Consider the following 17,443-nt stretch of genomic DNA (forward strand, 5'->3'; position numbering starts at 1 on the left):
AAATTAGGAAAATTCTCTGAATTTCTAAAATTTTCAATATCTTCTTAAAGTTCTGAAGTTGTAGCAGCTGTAGTAAGATATTAACATCAGTACTTAATTGGTTGCAGTACAAGTAATTACTTCTGTGGCGGTTTATGAAAGTTTTATATACATATCTTCAAAACACTTGACAAAATGCAAGATTAATAGATTAATATGTCTTAAAATAAACATTTTCCCTTTTTTAAAAAATAAAATTAAACACAGGTAAGGATTAGTCTTTGCATGCCTTGTCATTAAAATGTAAGAGAAAAAAAAGGCAAAAATCCGTTAGGAGCAGATGGACACGATGTGCCAAAAAATAAAACAGTCCACTTCCTTACCTAGGAAGAACTGTAAATTGCATATTATATAGTTATTTTAAGTGCTGAATTGGGTGTACAAAAGCTTTCCCATCATTGTGGGGAACATTTAATGTAAAATTGTCCAGACAGGTGTCACTGTGATTGCCAAGCTGGTCGAAAGTCTGAATGACTTTCCTGGAACTCCTTCTCCTTGTTCTGTGTGGTCATGATGGCAGTGGCTGCGCTGGGACAGAGGGTGGTAGTTCTTACTAAGCCCTTGATCTGAAGGTTGCAATGGGCTTTACAGCTCCTATCAAGAGGTGAAAAGATACAGTAAAACCACTCAAGTTATTTTCAGCTCTGTTGCAATTTCAAAAATCCTGGAAAAATCTGAAGGCTTCTGTGGGAATTTTCATATTAATATACTCACAGAAGCCATTTCAGAAAACATTAAAAAGCATTTTTTGCACTCTCACACTCATTTTATGACTATTCAAGGAGTAATTCCAGTAGAAACATTTTGATGCATTACAAACATTTATGCGAAACAGAAATAAGCGAGAATAATAAATACATGATATAAACTGGTGGCAAAAATAGTTCTTTAAGCAGCAGTAGGGTCTTTTGAATTGAAGTGACAGGTGGTGCAGCATGTGATAAAATTGTCGTGCACAGTGTTGACTTCAATGCTGATTGCAGCAAAGCTTTAAGGATGCTGGGAACACCTTGTCAAAGTTTTGCAGGAAATATGTAAAATTAAATGGAATTATTTTGTTACCACTCTTGTAGTCACTCTTGCTCATTGAAGTAGTTTATGCTTATTATAACTGTACAACTGGGCTTCATAGCTACTAGTTTTGTTGTAAAAATTGTATAGATAATCAAAGATGCTCTTTCAAAGTACTTAAAATTATTAGAGGATCATAGAATCATTTATTTTAGAAATGACCTTTAAGTTCTCCAATAAACCATGTCTCTAAGTGCTACAGCTATACATCTTTTAAATACCTCCAGGGATGGTGACTCAACCACTTCCCTAGGCAGCCTCTTTCAACGTGTGACAATGTTTCAGTGAAAAATTGTTCCCTAATATCCAATCTAGCCTTCCCCTGACACAACTTGAGGCCATTTCCTCTTTTTCTGTCACTTATATCCAGGAGAAGAGGTCGACCCCCACCTTGCTACACCTGTCCCTAGGGAGTGGTAGGGAGTGATAAGGTCCTTGCTGAGCCTGCTTTTCTCCAGGCTGAACAGCCCCAGCCCCCTTGTGCTCCCTTCCCCAGCAGTTCCCTTCTGTTTTATCTCGGCCCCTGGCTCTTTTGCAGCGTGGGGCCCAGAGCTGGGCACAGCGCTCGAGGGGTGGCCTCACCAGGGCTGAGTACACAGGGATGGTCCCTTCCCTGGTCCTGCTGGACACACTGTTCCTGTTATAAGGCTGGAAGCTGTTGGCCTCCTTGGCCAGTTTGGTGCATGCTAGCTCACAGTGAGCTGGCTGCTGATCAGCAGGTTTAGATCCTTTTCCAAACACCTTTAGAGCTGCTCTTCTCCAAGCCTGTAGCACTGCATGGGGTTGTTTTGACCCAAGTGCAGGACAAGGCATTTGGCCTTGTTGAAACTTGTACAGTTGGCCTCAGCCCATGGATTCAGCCTGTTCAGATCCCTCTGCAGAGCCTTCCTACCCTCCAGCAGGCCAACATTCCCACTCAACTTGGTGTCATCTGTGAGCTTACTGAGGGCTCACTCAATTCCCTTGACCAGATCATAGATCTACACTCCTTGGGCTCAGCCATCCAGCCTTTTACCCAGCTGGTCCAAGCTATGAGCAGCCAGTTTCTCCAGTAGAATGCTGTGGGAATTGGTGTAAAAAGCTTGACTAAAGTCTGGATAGCCTTCACAGCCTTTTTTTCATCCACCAAGCAAGTCACCTTGTCATAGAAGGAGATCAGATTGGTCAAGCTGCACTGCCTTTCGTAAACACAAACAGGCTTGACCTGATCCTGTGGTGTCCTACATGTGCTCTGTGCTGGCTCAAGATGTGCTCCATGACCTTGCCCAGCACCAAGATCAGGCTGACAGGCTTGTGGTTCATGAATCCTCTTCCTGATCCTTCTTGCAGATGAGTGTCATATTTCTCAATTTCCTGTGAGGTGGGACCTCTCCAGTTAACCAGGTCTGCTGATAAATGATGGAAAGTAGCTTGGTGAGCATTTCTGCCACCCCCCTCAGTTTCTTTGGGTGGATTCCATGCAGCCCTTTGGATTTGTTCTAAATGGTGTAGTATTTTACTGACCATTTCCCCTTGGATTGTGAGGGCTTCATTCTGCTCCCTATCTGTCTTCCAGCTCAGGGCACTGGGTACCCAGAGAACAGCTGCTCTTAATATTAAAGACTGCAAAGCAGGCATTAAGTACTCCAGACTTCTCCTCGTTCTTTGCATTATGTTTCCCCCATGTCCCATAAAAGATGGACATTCTACTAAGCTCTTCTTCTGTTGCTAATGCATTTCTAGAAGTGGTTTTTTTTATATTTTCTTTTATGCCAGTAATCAGATTTAGTTCTAGTTGGGCTTTGGCCCTTCTAGTTTTCTCCCTGCATAACCTCACAACATCCTTGAATCCCTCCTGAGCTGCCTGGCCCTTCTTCCAAAGATGATGCACTTTTATTCCTGAATTCCAGCCAAAGATCTCTTTTCAGCCAGGCTGATGGTCTTCCCTGCTCATCTTTTTGACACATAGGGATGGCCTGCTTCAGTGCATTTAAAATTTCCATCTTGAATCATGTCCAGCCTTCCTGGACTCCTTTGCCCTTCAGGACTGCATCCCAAGGGTCTTTCTCAACCAGCCTCATAAACAGGCCAAAGCCTGCCCTCTGGGAGTCCTGCTGGACCCCCTCATTATTTCTCCAAAAATCAAAATCTATTGTTTTGTGATTGCTGTGCCAAAGACAACCTCCTATTGTGTCATCAGCCACCAGTACTTCTCTGTCCAGAAAAACAGCTCTGGTGGGGTTCCTTCCCTTGCTGGCTGATTTACCAGATGTGCATGCCAGTTGTTGGAGTATTGATTCTGCCACTTTTTTCAGGAGGAGGTGCCCATTGCATTTACAGTTCCATTGTTACTGTAAATTTTATCTAGTTATATGAAATCTTTCCTGTCATTGCTAGTATCCTATTTCATTGATTTTCTCATGGTTTCTTCTGTCCTTTTGTGGTATAAATGTATGAAACCATGCATGGAAGGGGAGTAAAAACGATTCTAATAGTCTGTTGTCTTTTTCAGAAGTGAAACCTTTGCTGCTCTAACGGGGTGAAATCCCATAGGATATGCCACATGATTTTAATATAAACCAGGGAGTTTTATTAGTATTATTGCTGGTCCTGGAGACCCTTGTGTACTACTAAGAAGTACTTACAGCACTTCTGATGTTGGGAAACTCGATGTAAAGACAAGTTTCAAATTGGCTTCTTTCTGCAGAATTGTGCAATGATAAACATTACTGGCCCTGTTTTTCTTACAGCTCAGATGTCAGCTACTAGTGAGAAGAAAAATCAAATATCCAAACGGAAAGTTTAATTTAGAATGTTTAAAATCTTTTATAATCCATCTGTGAAAAAATTGATAATTTCTTCAGTGTCATGCCCTTCTGACAAATTCATCATTTGAAATAAAAAAGAAGGATGCTGTGTTTGTCTTTGAAATGGACAACTTAAATATTGAAAGAGAGGGATTCTCTCTGAAATGAAGGAAGTTTAAAGGATATGACTAGGAGAAACAGTGGTTTTAGTATTAGGTGAACAGAAGTCGCAAATCAGGATTGTCATCCATTGGGCTAAGTGTTTTGCCAAAAAAAAAGTTTTATTTTGCATTAGATAATTTGTCAGATCTTGTAGGTTTTTGTAAAGGACAGTGACACAAAAGTAGAGCTGTTAGCTACAACCTTAGCTGACCTTAACTAAAAATTGCTCTCTATCCTGGTTATAAGCCTCTGCAGTCCATTAGCTTTGGTGAATTTCTCCAGCTTTTGCAGGAGCCTAACCCAGAGTTAAGGGCTGGTGCAGGGTTGTTGGTTCTGTTCTCTGTATTTCCTGTTGGTAGGGTGCACTGTGGCTCAGTGTGTGGCCTACCTTATTTTGACAAAATCCTTTGTTCTCATTAGTGCCTTACAGAAGATTATCCAGTTGGGTTCTCAAATTACATCCAGTATTTTTGTAGCTAAAACTGTGTTTGTAAATATGGGGTATTGTCTGCTCTCCTGTATGTTAACATATGGCTTCTCTTCCCTTCTGCTTGCTCTTGTAAATCAATTTTATTTGAACTATAACAGAAGTGTCTCATAACTTCAATGCCTTTCAAATAGCCTTTGAAAAACAGTTTTAATACACTTTCCTATAGCACTGAAGCTTCTTAAAATATGAAGCTATTATACATCAAGGAGAATTTTGCTGTATACATTCATGCATCTAGAGACAGGAGAGAGCATGCTGTAATTAACTTGTTTGACCTGAAATGTATACAAGGAATGGAAAATCTGGCTGCATGTGTAATGACCTGGTAGTCCAGGTAATTTCCTTTATGCCTTAAGTTAGGTACCTGACATTCATAACGCATAGAATCTTGCTTGTTGAGCAGTCTAGCATTATATTTGCAGAAATACTGCTATACTAACTGGTATTATATTCATGTTCAGTGATTTATTTGATCTAGAAAGCCAACAAATTTCTGCTTTTTGAAAAGGAGTTTTCTAGGGCTCCAAATGATCAAATGATCTACATTCTAGTTTCCCTCTATTACACTTGTGATGAACACAGGATCATTTGCAATATATGTGTGTATATATATGTATATATGGTGGGACATTATGTATATATAGTATATACATCAACATATATTGGGACATGATTTTCACTTTGGTCTATGACTACAACATTGGACTGTGGCTTCAACAACCTGTTTTAGAAACCTTACAAATAAATCACTGATGATACTTATGGAAGTTACCACCTTCCTTAGATAAAAGTATATTTATAAAGTACCAGTTTGTATAGAGCAAGCTTTGGATCTGTCCCACTGTCAAATAGAGCATAAAATAAGAAGCTAAAATTTGCAATGGCTGCCTGAGACACACAAGGGTATTTTAATTAACCTGCATGCAGAAATTAACCCTTAGAGTACTGCTTCAAATTCTTCAATTTATTTTGTTATTTAATTTTACCAGTGGGCTATGCTGCTTTTCTACTCAGTTCATAGTACTGTACATAAAGTACATTAAATGGCCATACAAAAAAAAAAAAAAAAGTGAGAAAAAGAAAAAAGAAATCCAATCAACTTTTTATAAACAAGGGATTCTACAAGACTAAGTACTCCAGGTTGCTAATGGGTAATGTATTCCTAAGCAACTATTTTTTTAAAAGGTTTTATGAATTAAAAGCATGTAATGTTTCACTGTACCTGTGTACTTGTTAGGTTTCTTCCTAAAGTATCATAGGTGTGTCCTTTAGAAAGAAGTCAGTTCTTTAAGGGTTAATGTGGGGTTAAGCAATCCTGAGGTATTCTCCTGCTTGTCCTCTCCTAAAGGTATCTGCATGTTAATTCTCAAATATTACCTGAAGAGGTGACTATGAATACTGTATGAATGACTAACTGAATGAATGAAACAGTTCCTTTGAAATGCTTGCTTGTATCTAGTAAACGACTGGAAAACAGAAACCTGATTTCTGGATCAAGGTCTTTAATGAAATGCAAACAATTCTCAGCAGAGTAGAAACTCACATACTGACAGTTTATTCTGATTTCTTTGTCTTTCAAATAGCCCAATAGAATCCTGCCAGAATTTCTACAAAGATTTCACATTACAGATCGACATGGCTTTCAATGTGTTCTTCCTACTCTACTTCGGCTTGCGTGTAAGTAGTGTCTCTCTGGTAGCAGGAGGCAGGGAGGGAAGGCAGCTGCTGTATATGGAGATTGAAATAGAGATTGTATTTTCTTTGAAAAAAAGACAATATCTTCTTTAATGCAAAGAATATGAGCATGGTTTTGAAATGTGTAAGTCAAAGTTTTTAAGACTTAGATCTGCTCCATTAAATATCTTCATGATACACTCAGTTTTTCCCTTTATTTGTATTTTTACATTTAATGTTTATATAAAGCAAATGTTTCAATTATTTTTTAATTATTAATCAAATGCAAATGGCAGTTTCACCTTATTTAAGCACATAGACAAGTTCTAACTATGATGCCCATGGCATCTAACCTTGCCGGTTTCCCAGGGCCGATCTTGTATTCAGGAGAGAGAAACGACCACATGGTTTCATTCAAAAGCCTGAAGTGCTGCTGCAGTCCCAAACTATGCCTTGTAGGAGTCACCCTGCTGATCTCCTCTGGACTTGTAATGATGGGACTCTGTGAACAGCTCTGTATTGAGAAATTTCTGAACACCAAATGCATGATAAGACTACCACCAGCACATTTGGTGTGCTGGAACAAAAGTGATGTGCTTCCAAATACTTTATAATTGCCTACACTTTTCTAATATTACTGATACATTGTCAACAAATGTGGAAGAAGTATTTTTAGCACAGATACTACAACTGATAACATAGATGATCTGTCTCTCTAGTTGGACCTGTCATTTTAATCTCAGTGTTATTATCAAGAAATTCACAATACAGACTTCTTTCCATGTTCTGTCTGGACTGACCTAAAACATCAGTTACTACACTAACTTTTGGGTTTAATATTTTAGAACAGATACCTGAAATCAGCATGACAATAATCTGATTCTTTCATCTCTTCCCCTCTTTTTATTTTTCTTTCTTTCCAGTTTATAGCAGCCAATGACAAGCTATGGTTTTGGCTAGAAGTTAACTCAGTGGTAGATTTCTTCACGGTCCCTCCAGTGTTTGTGTCAGTATATTTAAACAGAAGTTGGCTTGGTAAGTAAAATAGTTTAACCTTTAAAATGCTTGTTATAAAATTACTTTAGCTTTGCACATTTGGGTGGAGAATCTGTTGATCTTATGTCATTGTGTAAATAGAAGAATATTTCCAAAGTAGTTTTCAAAGTGAATTTTAAGCAGAAACGTGGATTTTGTCAGAAAAAGCACTTACTATATCAGTTTTGTTTTCAACTCTTTACTAATCTCCTACTCCAAGGGGTGGAGAACTTCCATTTTGGAAGTACTGTGTAACTGCCTTTATCAAACCATGAATTTGATTTGTCTCAGCTCACAACCTGAACAGGTGATCTAGATCATTGATTCACTGAACTGGATTGCCATGGATCATTGTCAACAATGAAATCAATATATTCTCATTGCATTTTTTTAAGCCAGTGTGGATTAATTTTGAATCCACTGAAGTGACTGATTTGGGAGATACATTTAGACACTTAATATTTTTACTGGACTGCTAGAAATGCAATAGAAAAGGTGTGCCACATGTAAAAGGGAATGCAAAATGAAATAGAGAGGACACTCAATTAAAAACATCCATAATATGCCAAATGGAGATTCCTGTACAAGTGTTATAGGCATTTTCATTAGGAAAAATGAACGTCAAATGTTGTGATTTTTTTTATTCGGAGAAAACATCCTAAAAATGGCATATATCTTTGGACAAATATGAAATCTCACAGTTTGGCAATTCATACCTCCAGAAATACAGGCACTTATTGTCCCTGAAAACTGAGGAAATTCTTATCTTAAATGTTTCATATGGAAAATCAAATAAACCAGAGGGTCTTTAGTAGTCTTTTAACTTTTTCATCTTAATATAGAAGTGCAAAGATACAAAAATTATTGATGAATTTTTTTTTTATGGAAAGAGATCAGTTAATTTATAACCACAGTAAAGGTCATATCAGTGGTTATTAGTATGCCAGGGAAGAAAGCAATAAAACAGCCAGAAAAGATCACTACTCATCCTCGTATGATTACTCTCTTTATTACATATCACTTCTGTCACATATGGAAAACTAAGTAAGACTTTTGAAAGGGAAAATGTCATACAGCTCCACATTATGTTAGGAAATAAAATTTAAAAAGGAGGTATGTAAGTAAAAAACATGCTTATCCTTGAAAGAAAATTGCCGATTTCGGTAGCTATAACTTTATCTCAGATTCCTTGCATTATGTGAATTAGAGGGATGGATTTTCACTCCTGTATGGGATATATCAGAGCTTCCCAAAAACTTTGAGGTTGAAGTCCTTAGAGATTAAGTCTATCTGAGAGAATAAATAGAATCACAGAATCTATTGAAAAGGAATATGAAATGAGAAAGTAGCAAGACCACAAACTCTGGGAAATGAGGCAGAGATAATTATTTGGAATGAATACCCTTCATGAAAGTGACTGCGTAATTGACTGACTCATGGTGACACAGCAATCCAGCTAACAGTACTGACAGGGATAATGAGAGCTTTTGCACATTTAGCAGTTTCTGCTGCATGGATTTCATAAGTTTTATGTCAGTTTTCAGGAAGAGTTGAGCACTCATAGAGTTGAAAGAATTTCCATATCTCTTAATTACACCAACATCACTTGATCTTGATTTCTTGTTTATAACCCCACTTTGCCTGTTTCCTTGTGGAGTTCCCCTGAGACATTTATCACCTGCTGAGGCAAAAAACTGATGTGTTTTTTAGTGTAGTCATCTTAGGAATAACATATTTACAATGTTCTAGCTTTGCACCTGCTTCCAGAGGGGTTTTCATTTTAGATAAATCATCCTTAGTGAAATCATTCACTAATTCAGAAACGTGAATTTTTTGGATTCCTAACATAGCTTTAATTTAGACCAGAAAGTTATTTTGAGAAGCTGTGATGAAAGAATTTTTAAGTGAATATATCAAAGTGTATTAATGGAGCCTGTGTATTCCTTTTTACACCTTTGAAAGGGATGGCCAAATTTACTGCCTGTAGAGCTCAAATCATACATGTAGGTAAATACCCTGGTAGGACTGAGTGTGTGAGTAGAGGGGAAGGGAATGTGTTTAGACCACATTATTTAGTTTCAGGCTAGATGGCAACTTTGCCTTTTTCTTTTATATAAATATTGTAATTGAAAGAGATATCCTTCTGCTGAGGGGGATTCAGAACAAATAAGTTGTGGGTTTTGCACCAGTTGTCCCCATGTGTCTGTAGGATTAGCAGGGAGGTTTGCCTTTTAGTGAGACAAAAATCATTCAACATTGGCACATTTTAAGAATTTCTTAATGATTTAGCAGGTTTCCTTTGTGTGCGTTAGATTTCAGGATCATTAGGAGCCAAAATAAAACACACCATCTGGAATGCATCAGGATCTTTCCAGTTTATTTCGTTATTGATTCATGTCAGTCAGCTGTAATGAGTTCATTGAAGTACTTGGCAGAATCCAAGTTCCCAAGTGGCTCTGAATGCCCAATTCTACAAGAGCTGTCCTGGTTTAGCTAACTGACTAGTATCACTATAGACCCACAGTTTGAGCAGTATTTTAAAGAAACCAAACTATCCTAAATAAATGATAAGCTTTGCCTATCATTTATTTATCAGTGCTTACAGAAAGATGTGAAGCATAGCAGAGGACATGCTCTGGATATATCATCTGATCATGTAGAGAATGGAAGGCCATTGGTTTTTTCTGTTCTTATGCTGGCTCAGAAATGCCATCATTCAACTATTGTACAGCTCTTAGTATGTGAAGTCTTCTCCTTTCCCTGATACTCTTTTGTATTCAGCTGTTCTTTACATATATTTTTGCATCTTGAAATGCTGTATATGAATTAAATTTTCAATCAGTATTCATAGAGGATATTTCAAATCTAGCCTTCTACCTAGATTCCAGTTTGCAGACAACATTTGGTATTGAAAGACAGATCAGATTATACTTTTTCAGAAGTTTTCTAGGAATATCATTATGATCAATGTCTAAAGTAAAGATGAAGGCAAAACAACTCTTCAAACCTGCAAAATACCAGATTTTTAGCTTTGGTAAAGCCTTCAGAAAGGGTTTCTGTGGTATCGTTTTTGCGTGCAGAGGATAGCATAAGAAAAGGAAGCACGTGAAAAGAGTGCATTTGGCATATGAAAAGAGCTACATATTATTGACAAATTTGAGGAAATAGAGATAGGAAAGAAATTTTTAATGAATCTGTATAATTTAGTGATGTATAGTGCTTTATCGTGCTATATAATAATTTCTTATGTTCTGACTTGAAAACTGTACAGAAATGAACATCAGTGTGTTTTTGGATGCTCATTTTCATCTAGATCCCCATGACATTTTTCCAACACTGTTTTGCAAACAGTAACATTTGTGTAGATACTTGGTCATGAGCTGCAGCTGTACTTTATCAAATCATATGTATTGCTTGCACAACTCTATACAAGAAACTTTCTGATAATGGTAGGACAGTTCTCCAGGTGCAGGATTCTACAGAGTGGAGAGATTCTTCCCAAGGGAAGAATGAGTTACAGGTGACTTTGGCAGTGAATTTTAACCAAATTATTTCCGTGCATTGCTGAGTTTGTGTATTTTGTTTATAGTCCAAGTGAAGGTAGGCTAATAGGGTTGTTTGACAAAGATAATTTGCAGTGGGAGAAATAATGGCATGGTAAATTTTGTTGTTTGGTTTATTGCTTTTTTAACCACAAAGTTGTCATAATTTGAGTATCCTAGCTAAGTTTCAGATTCAGAACTTTTTTCCTTTGGATAGGTTGCAGTCTGAAAAATTGGAGAGTCCTACAACAAGTTAATGTCTTCCAGTTTTATTTAGTAAAGACTCAATAACACTTTACACACTTAAAACCCTTATTCTATCTTCTGTGTTAGCAAAGCCAATTCAAAGATCTGAAATGCCTTTAATCATGTACTTGTATGCTTATGAAAAAAGAAATATTGATTTTATGATCTGACGGTATTGAACTAAATTGCCTTGACAGGATTGTATTGTTAGAGGGGGATTTAACATAAGAAATATGATCTTGGCTTCACATTTTCAAGACTATGTGAATGAGGAACAACCAGCCTTAGATTGTGATATTAATACAAAGTTATCAATACAACATAATATATGAATTTTATAGTGTCTTATTATTGAATCACAGAAATTAAAGATATAAAAGGTCTTTTAAACAATTTTACTTCCTTTTTCTGACCGTATGTTTCATCTGTTCTACTGTACAGAAAATCAAGTGATAGAAACTGTTTGATTCCTATAAATTCTATTATCAGGAGGATTTTTTGTTCATCCTTATTTCCTCACATGCTTTTTAGTCTAAGTTGCTGCTGATGCTGTACTTTTTTTTCAGAAAATCATTTGAGATGTATAGTGGGGTAAAGAAGAGAGACAACACATGCAAATATAGACACATGCAAAGCATAGAAAGCAAATCTCTTCAGGTGGTGATTAGTGCAGTTTGGGAAGGGGAGAATTCTTTCCAGTGTTTGCTCAAATTTTGTCCAGGTCCCGTTCGAGACATGTCAATTCATTTTGGATGAGACTTGTGGTTTCAGTACCAATGCCTGGTCAGAGAAGAGTATTTCCAACAACTCTGGTGGAAATTCAGGTTTCTTGTTGAAACAGAGAATGAAATTGGTTTAGAGATAAATTTGGAGAAAAATTGGATGTGTCTTATTAAGGTAGTTAAGGCGATGGTGTGAAGCATTCTGCCCATCCAGCAAGTGTTCCTCAAGATGAAGCTTTAGTTAAAAATCTGTATATGAAAACATTTGTTTTAATATCCTGTAGACTTTCTTGCCATAATCTCTACAGAACAGCTCATCCTGAAAGCATATTTCAATCTGTAGAATACTTGATTCCTTTTAGAAAACAGTTTAATGGAATTTAGTTACGCTGACACAAAGAAGCCTTCTGATAACTTGGTTATAGGGATACCACTTTGACTTTGCATTAATTTACTGGATTTTGGTGCATCTACAGGTTGCAAAGCCCCCTTGCTCAGCACCTTAAATTTGCAGTAATTTGCAATAACTTTATCAAGTGTTGTGCATTTCTGCCATCTGTTGGTGGAATCTTTGAGTGCACATCAAGATTCTACAATTCATTTCTTGGCTCCCAGGTGGTAAGTTAATATGTATAGTTCCTTGTAGGCATTCAGTCTAGTCTTTATACACTATCCCGTAGTTATTCCCCTGATAGCTTCATCCGTTGCTTTTTTACTGTATTTTTTAAAATATTTTGAATCTGTGTTAGTTTGTTGCTGAGTGGGATCTGCTCAACTTTGAATTTTGAATGCTTGTTGTTTACAAGCAACTTTATAAATAATATAATTGATTTCTACCCAAATCCAAAACTAGAAGTTCTTATACCTAGAACATGACATTTTATATTTTGACATTTTAACATGAATTCCATGATTTCTCGTTACTCTTTTTGATCTTTGGCTCATTTTGCATTTGTAATTTCTGTAATACTGCTCAAAGGAACTATTTTATTTTATAAACCCTGGACCAGAAGTACTGCAATGTCCATGTAGTTCTCATTAATTCAGCACCTAGTGTGCCTCTAGTGTGCTCTGTGGTGCGTGAGTCTGGGTTTATGTGGAATTAAGAAAAGATGCATTATTCAGTTTAAGTAATTAAAATCCCCAAACTGCATATCTGTGTTCCTCCTGACATTTTTGCAAGACTGAATTAATCAAAGGCAAATCCTGTTGAGACTGAAGTTGGTATAAACTGATGCAAAGATAGTTGGGCTTTCACTAGAAAGATTAGAAGTTAAGAATTCCATATGAGACTTGAGAAAGTTCTTCTGTGTCTGTTTTTTTCTGAATATGGAAGGGCTCTGATGGAACTGATGTACTCACCTGAGACTGGAATTTTATTTAAACTGGATCATTCATATCCTTCCTGTAATCTTTTGGCAATTATTTCACTCTACTTTATAGATATGAAACTAAGAAAAGTCAAGAGAGAATTTGATTAAGATTTTTCACTCTTGTTATCATTCTACATTCAAAAGGGGAAACTTCATTAATATGGTCATTTACATGCACTGCTTGACCATCACCTGAGAGGTCCAAACCCCACTGGGAATTGGAAGGATGACTTCTTGTGCTTCAGTGCTCCATGTCAGTATGAGAAGAGCAGTTGGTGAGAGCCTGCTGCTGCTAACACCAAGGCTGTGGGCTCGGTCCCTGTATGGGCCACGTACCTGGGAGATCCTGGTGGGTCCCTTCCACCTCACAATATTCTGTGAATATGTTAAGTTTTGACCTTCCTGCTCATGTGACATTTCAGAATTAATAGTTGGATGGCTGAAAATCTGTTCCTTTATCCACTGTTCTGTCTTTACAGTTGCAGTATATTGCTATACACAGACAGACAACATACAGAGAAGGAAAACTTGGGAAGTGTTCTTACAGCTGAAATATTTAAGGCTTTTTCTGAAGTTTTGAATTGCAAGATATTTATACCATATGGCAGTTTCATACAATGTTGACTTTAGTCAAGGGAACAGTATCCTTCATAGTTTGTCACAATTTGCCACTAGTTTCACATCAATTTTTTGAATGCTTAACATTCTCTAGTACTTCTGTATTTATACTCTTTCAATATACAGGGCTTACACTTGATTCACTGCTGACCCACAGATATTTAGCCTTCGTTAACCTTGTTATCACCTTCAGCAGTGTTTAGTATCATGCTATCTCCAATTCTGAATGAAAATAGAAACACATAGAGCAATCTGTTAAATGAAGGACATATTTCTGCACCACAAAAACATCTCTGAACTTATGACTCTTCCATTGCTACTTGCACTGCAGTGGCTTCCTAATGGATTGCCAGAAAGTTTGCCAATAAAGCTAATGATGCTCAGAGGTCAGGATATACAGGTTCTTTAGATCTGTCTCCTTTTTTGTTGCTTCTTTTAGTTTCTTCTGTTCAGGAAACTTTAATTTGTAATGGTGTTAAAGAAGATGCTGCTAAACTTGGGAGAGCATTTTTGATTCATTTAGGCATTTAGTTTTTAATTGTTTATGTAAAAGTCAGTACATTGTATTTATAAATTTTATATAGTTATTAAAGATTTTTTTTCTCTAAATCTATCTAGTGAACTTCTCTGCTTTGGTATATATAAAGGGATATGAAGTGAAAAAATTGTTTTCTTGGTATTTTAGGTTTCAGATATCAAAGCTTGTCTTCAAAATTACGTTTACCAGAAGCAGGTTTTCCTATGATATCTCCCCAGATGCGCTTTGATTCAAAAGCTGAATGTTGGAAAAGTAGTGTATTTAGCTTCATGATTTCATTTGTTTGTTGCTAGTGAATATATAACATGAGGCAATACAAAAAGAGAATAATGCGTATTTTACTTTAAAAATAGTGTTAAACCTTAGAAAAATGAGGGTTTCTGCTTAAGTAAAATGGCTATAAAACTTTCTTTCTACAGCCATTTTATTGTTGCGGTTATATGTGACTTATACAGGGAAATTATTTTACCATCTTTTAAAATCACCTTTTATAAAGTAAGGCAGATGCAACTGTGCTACATAGACAGGTTTAGTCCACAGCATTTTGTTAAGCATTATCCTTCAAGGAGTGCTGGTTTTATTCAAAACAGTAATATTGAAGCATCACTGTGGATGTTTAGCTGAAATGAATCAGCTATCATCTGAAGTGTGAAGTTCAATTTGAAGAGATTTTGCATTTAAGTTGGGATATCTAGCAACCATAATCTTCATAATCAAAAGTAAATTGTTGTAGTCCTTTAGAAACACAGATGACTGAGAGCAAAATGTTTTTTGAGATTTCTGAGGTACTCAAAACTGTCTAGGCATTAGTTCTCCATTATCACATAGTTACTCTGCTTCTCTGTAGAAATTATCTGTCAGCTTTATTGTGCTCCTAATTGCTGATTTTGTTTTTCTTTAATCAGCCCCACACCATGTGGTACGTTTTCCCACAAATCTGAAGGAGTTTTTGTGAATGGGTGAGCTCATGGTGTACTACAGAGCCACACTGGTGCCTTTCCAAGCCCTGTGCAGCCAGCAGTTAATGCCAGTTTCATTTGTGCACTCTGCAGCCCCATGGCCATCCAAAATGTCATTTGCTTGAAGACAGGGAGTAATTGCAGCTGGCCCTGGGCTTGGGGGTGTGGATCATACCTGCAGAGCCCAGCAGCAGGTCTTTTTTTGCTGAGAGCTAGATGGAATATTAGTAGCCAAATAGAGCACTGACATTGCGTGCTGAAAGTAACATGAGGATTATTTTCACATTTTAACGATTTGCTCAATTTTACTTAATTCTGTTCTGGGATGCTTTTCTCTGAAGTTAGTCAAGGGAGCCAGTGAAGTTCTAGTATTGATTGCAGTGTTGTGACAGCAGAAGAATGAATCACAGCAAGATAAATATAAATTCCTGATATGGTTTGAATATCTTCCACAACCTTCACATTTATGTATTTATTTTTATTTTTCAAAATGCAGCCTTTGAAAATGTTTCCTATTCAACATTCATCTTCCCTGATACCAAAAATCCTAAGTCCTGGAGGGGTTCTTACCAATGTGTGTGTATGTTAGGGCTGCTGTAGGTAATGGGTGTAAAAGTTCAATTTTTAATTACTAACAGAAGTGATTAGTTAAATATGTAAGTAAATAAATTCAAAATATTTTATTAGAAAATAATAAAATTTTTTATGTAGATACATAATTTATAAATATTCTATGCAATTTCATTATTTGAAGTTTAGATACTTATTCAAGCATAATTAATGAAGTGTTTCTTGATGGCTAATGTGGTTGGGACAATGATAACTTTAAAGAAAAAGTTATTTTCATAGCGGCTAGTGTGCAGGCAACATATATCGTGATGGAGTTTCTACATGTGTAATATTGTGAATATGAATTAAAAGGAGATGGGATTCTTTATAAAGCAAATGGTATTATTTGGGCTTTTATTATCTGTTAAATTCCATGTTTGTTTTTTTCTGTGTTGTTTCACTTTCCTTCCTATTCAGAGCAAAGTGCAGATATCAGCACTGTAAGAGCAGAAACATCTGGAAATATCATCTCAATTCTTTCATGTTCACTCTCACCTGGGAAATTAATCTAGATAAAATTTTATATCATTGCATGTGAGGCAGATCCTGTAAGAAATATGCTGCATTCAGTGGAAAATAGCCAAAGATACATAGATGTGAGGAACAGAGTCTTCTAGGAAAATTTCAGACACCTATTTTACTAGGCACTGGCTCTAATCTACTCTGATAGTGCACAGAAATTTCACTATCTTCTCTTATTGATTGGGCAACATCAGCCTTTAAGGGAAAGCCTTTCTGTGCACCTGAAAATGCAAGAATTTTCTTCTCAGTAGGCAGATCACAGATTTTCTGTCTAATGTGAATTAGAAGAGGAGAGTTTTAAATGCTCCTTCCTTTACTGGCTTTATTCTTGACTCACTCTTAGTGATGAATTGGCACTTGCAGTTCTCAGACCCCGTGTTTAAACATGATGCACTGCTGAGGAGGTGAAGACTAATTTTTAGTACTGATTGGGGTGAAATAAGGGATGCTGAAACACAGTGTGTGGATCTATACAAGAGTTGTGTTTCCAAAAAGAAAAACACCATAATCTTTAACTTCTGTGGAATTTTATGACTAAGTTCTTAATCCTACAGCTGGTCAGAAATACTGTTTATTGTTTGTACAATATAAATTTGCACAATATGCAAGGAATCATTCTGTATATTGAGTAAAAGGCTATTGCTTTACCAGGACAAGCATAAATATTTTTTGAATATTTGTCATCTATCTTGTCAGAAAATAGAATTAATGTTTTTTGCACCTGGATCATAATCACATACAGGATTTTGTGGTGTATCATTTTCATAACTGGTTTCTCATAATTAATCTGCATGTATCTGCTCATATCCATTCTTGAACTATTTTCTTTGTGCAACTCAAAGGCTGAAGAGGCTCACTGAATAGGATGCATTATATCATACTAGTTGATTAGAAGTGAAATACTTGACTCCTTGTCAAGCCCTGTTTCATGGCATGCTCCTTGTTTCTTTGGCAGTTATGGCCTGTGCCTTGTGACTCACGGGAGCAAAGACAGGCACAATTGCAAGGCTTTTTTTAAATCAACCTCCTGCAGCATGAGTCAGGCTTTAGATCTGGC

The 17,443-nt window shown here is 36.6% G+C and overlaps 1 protein-coding gene across 32 annotated transcripts in view; it reads left to right on the forward strand.

Moving 5' to 3' along the window:
• KCNMA1 (potassium calcium-activated channel subfamily M alpha 1) overlaps window positions 1–17,443 on the forward strand; it is a 403,122-nt gene that overhangs the window by 223,699 nt on the left and 161,980 nt on the right. For all 32 annotated transcript variants that reach the window (XM_058029021.1, XM_058029020.1, XM_058029013.1 and 29 more), the window contains 2 exons: window positions 6,132–6,225; window positions 7,146–7,257. In XM_058029021.1, coding sequence (XP_057885004.1) covers window positions 6,132–6,225; window positions 7,146–7,257 — 206 coding nt within the window. The remainder of the gene's footprint in view (window positions 1–6,131; window positions 6,226–7,145; window positions 7,258–17,443) is intronic.

The sequence above is a fragment of the Melospiza georgiana genome, chromosome 8, assembly GCF_028018845.1.
Source record: "Melospiza georgiana isolate bMelGeo1 chromosome 8, bMelGeo1.pri, whole genome shotgun sequence".
Classification (NCBI taxonomy): domain Eukaryota; kingdom Metazoa; phylum Chordata; class Aves; order Passeriformes; family Passerellidae; genus Melospiza; species Melospiza georgiana.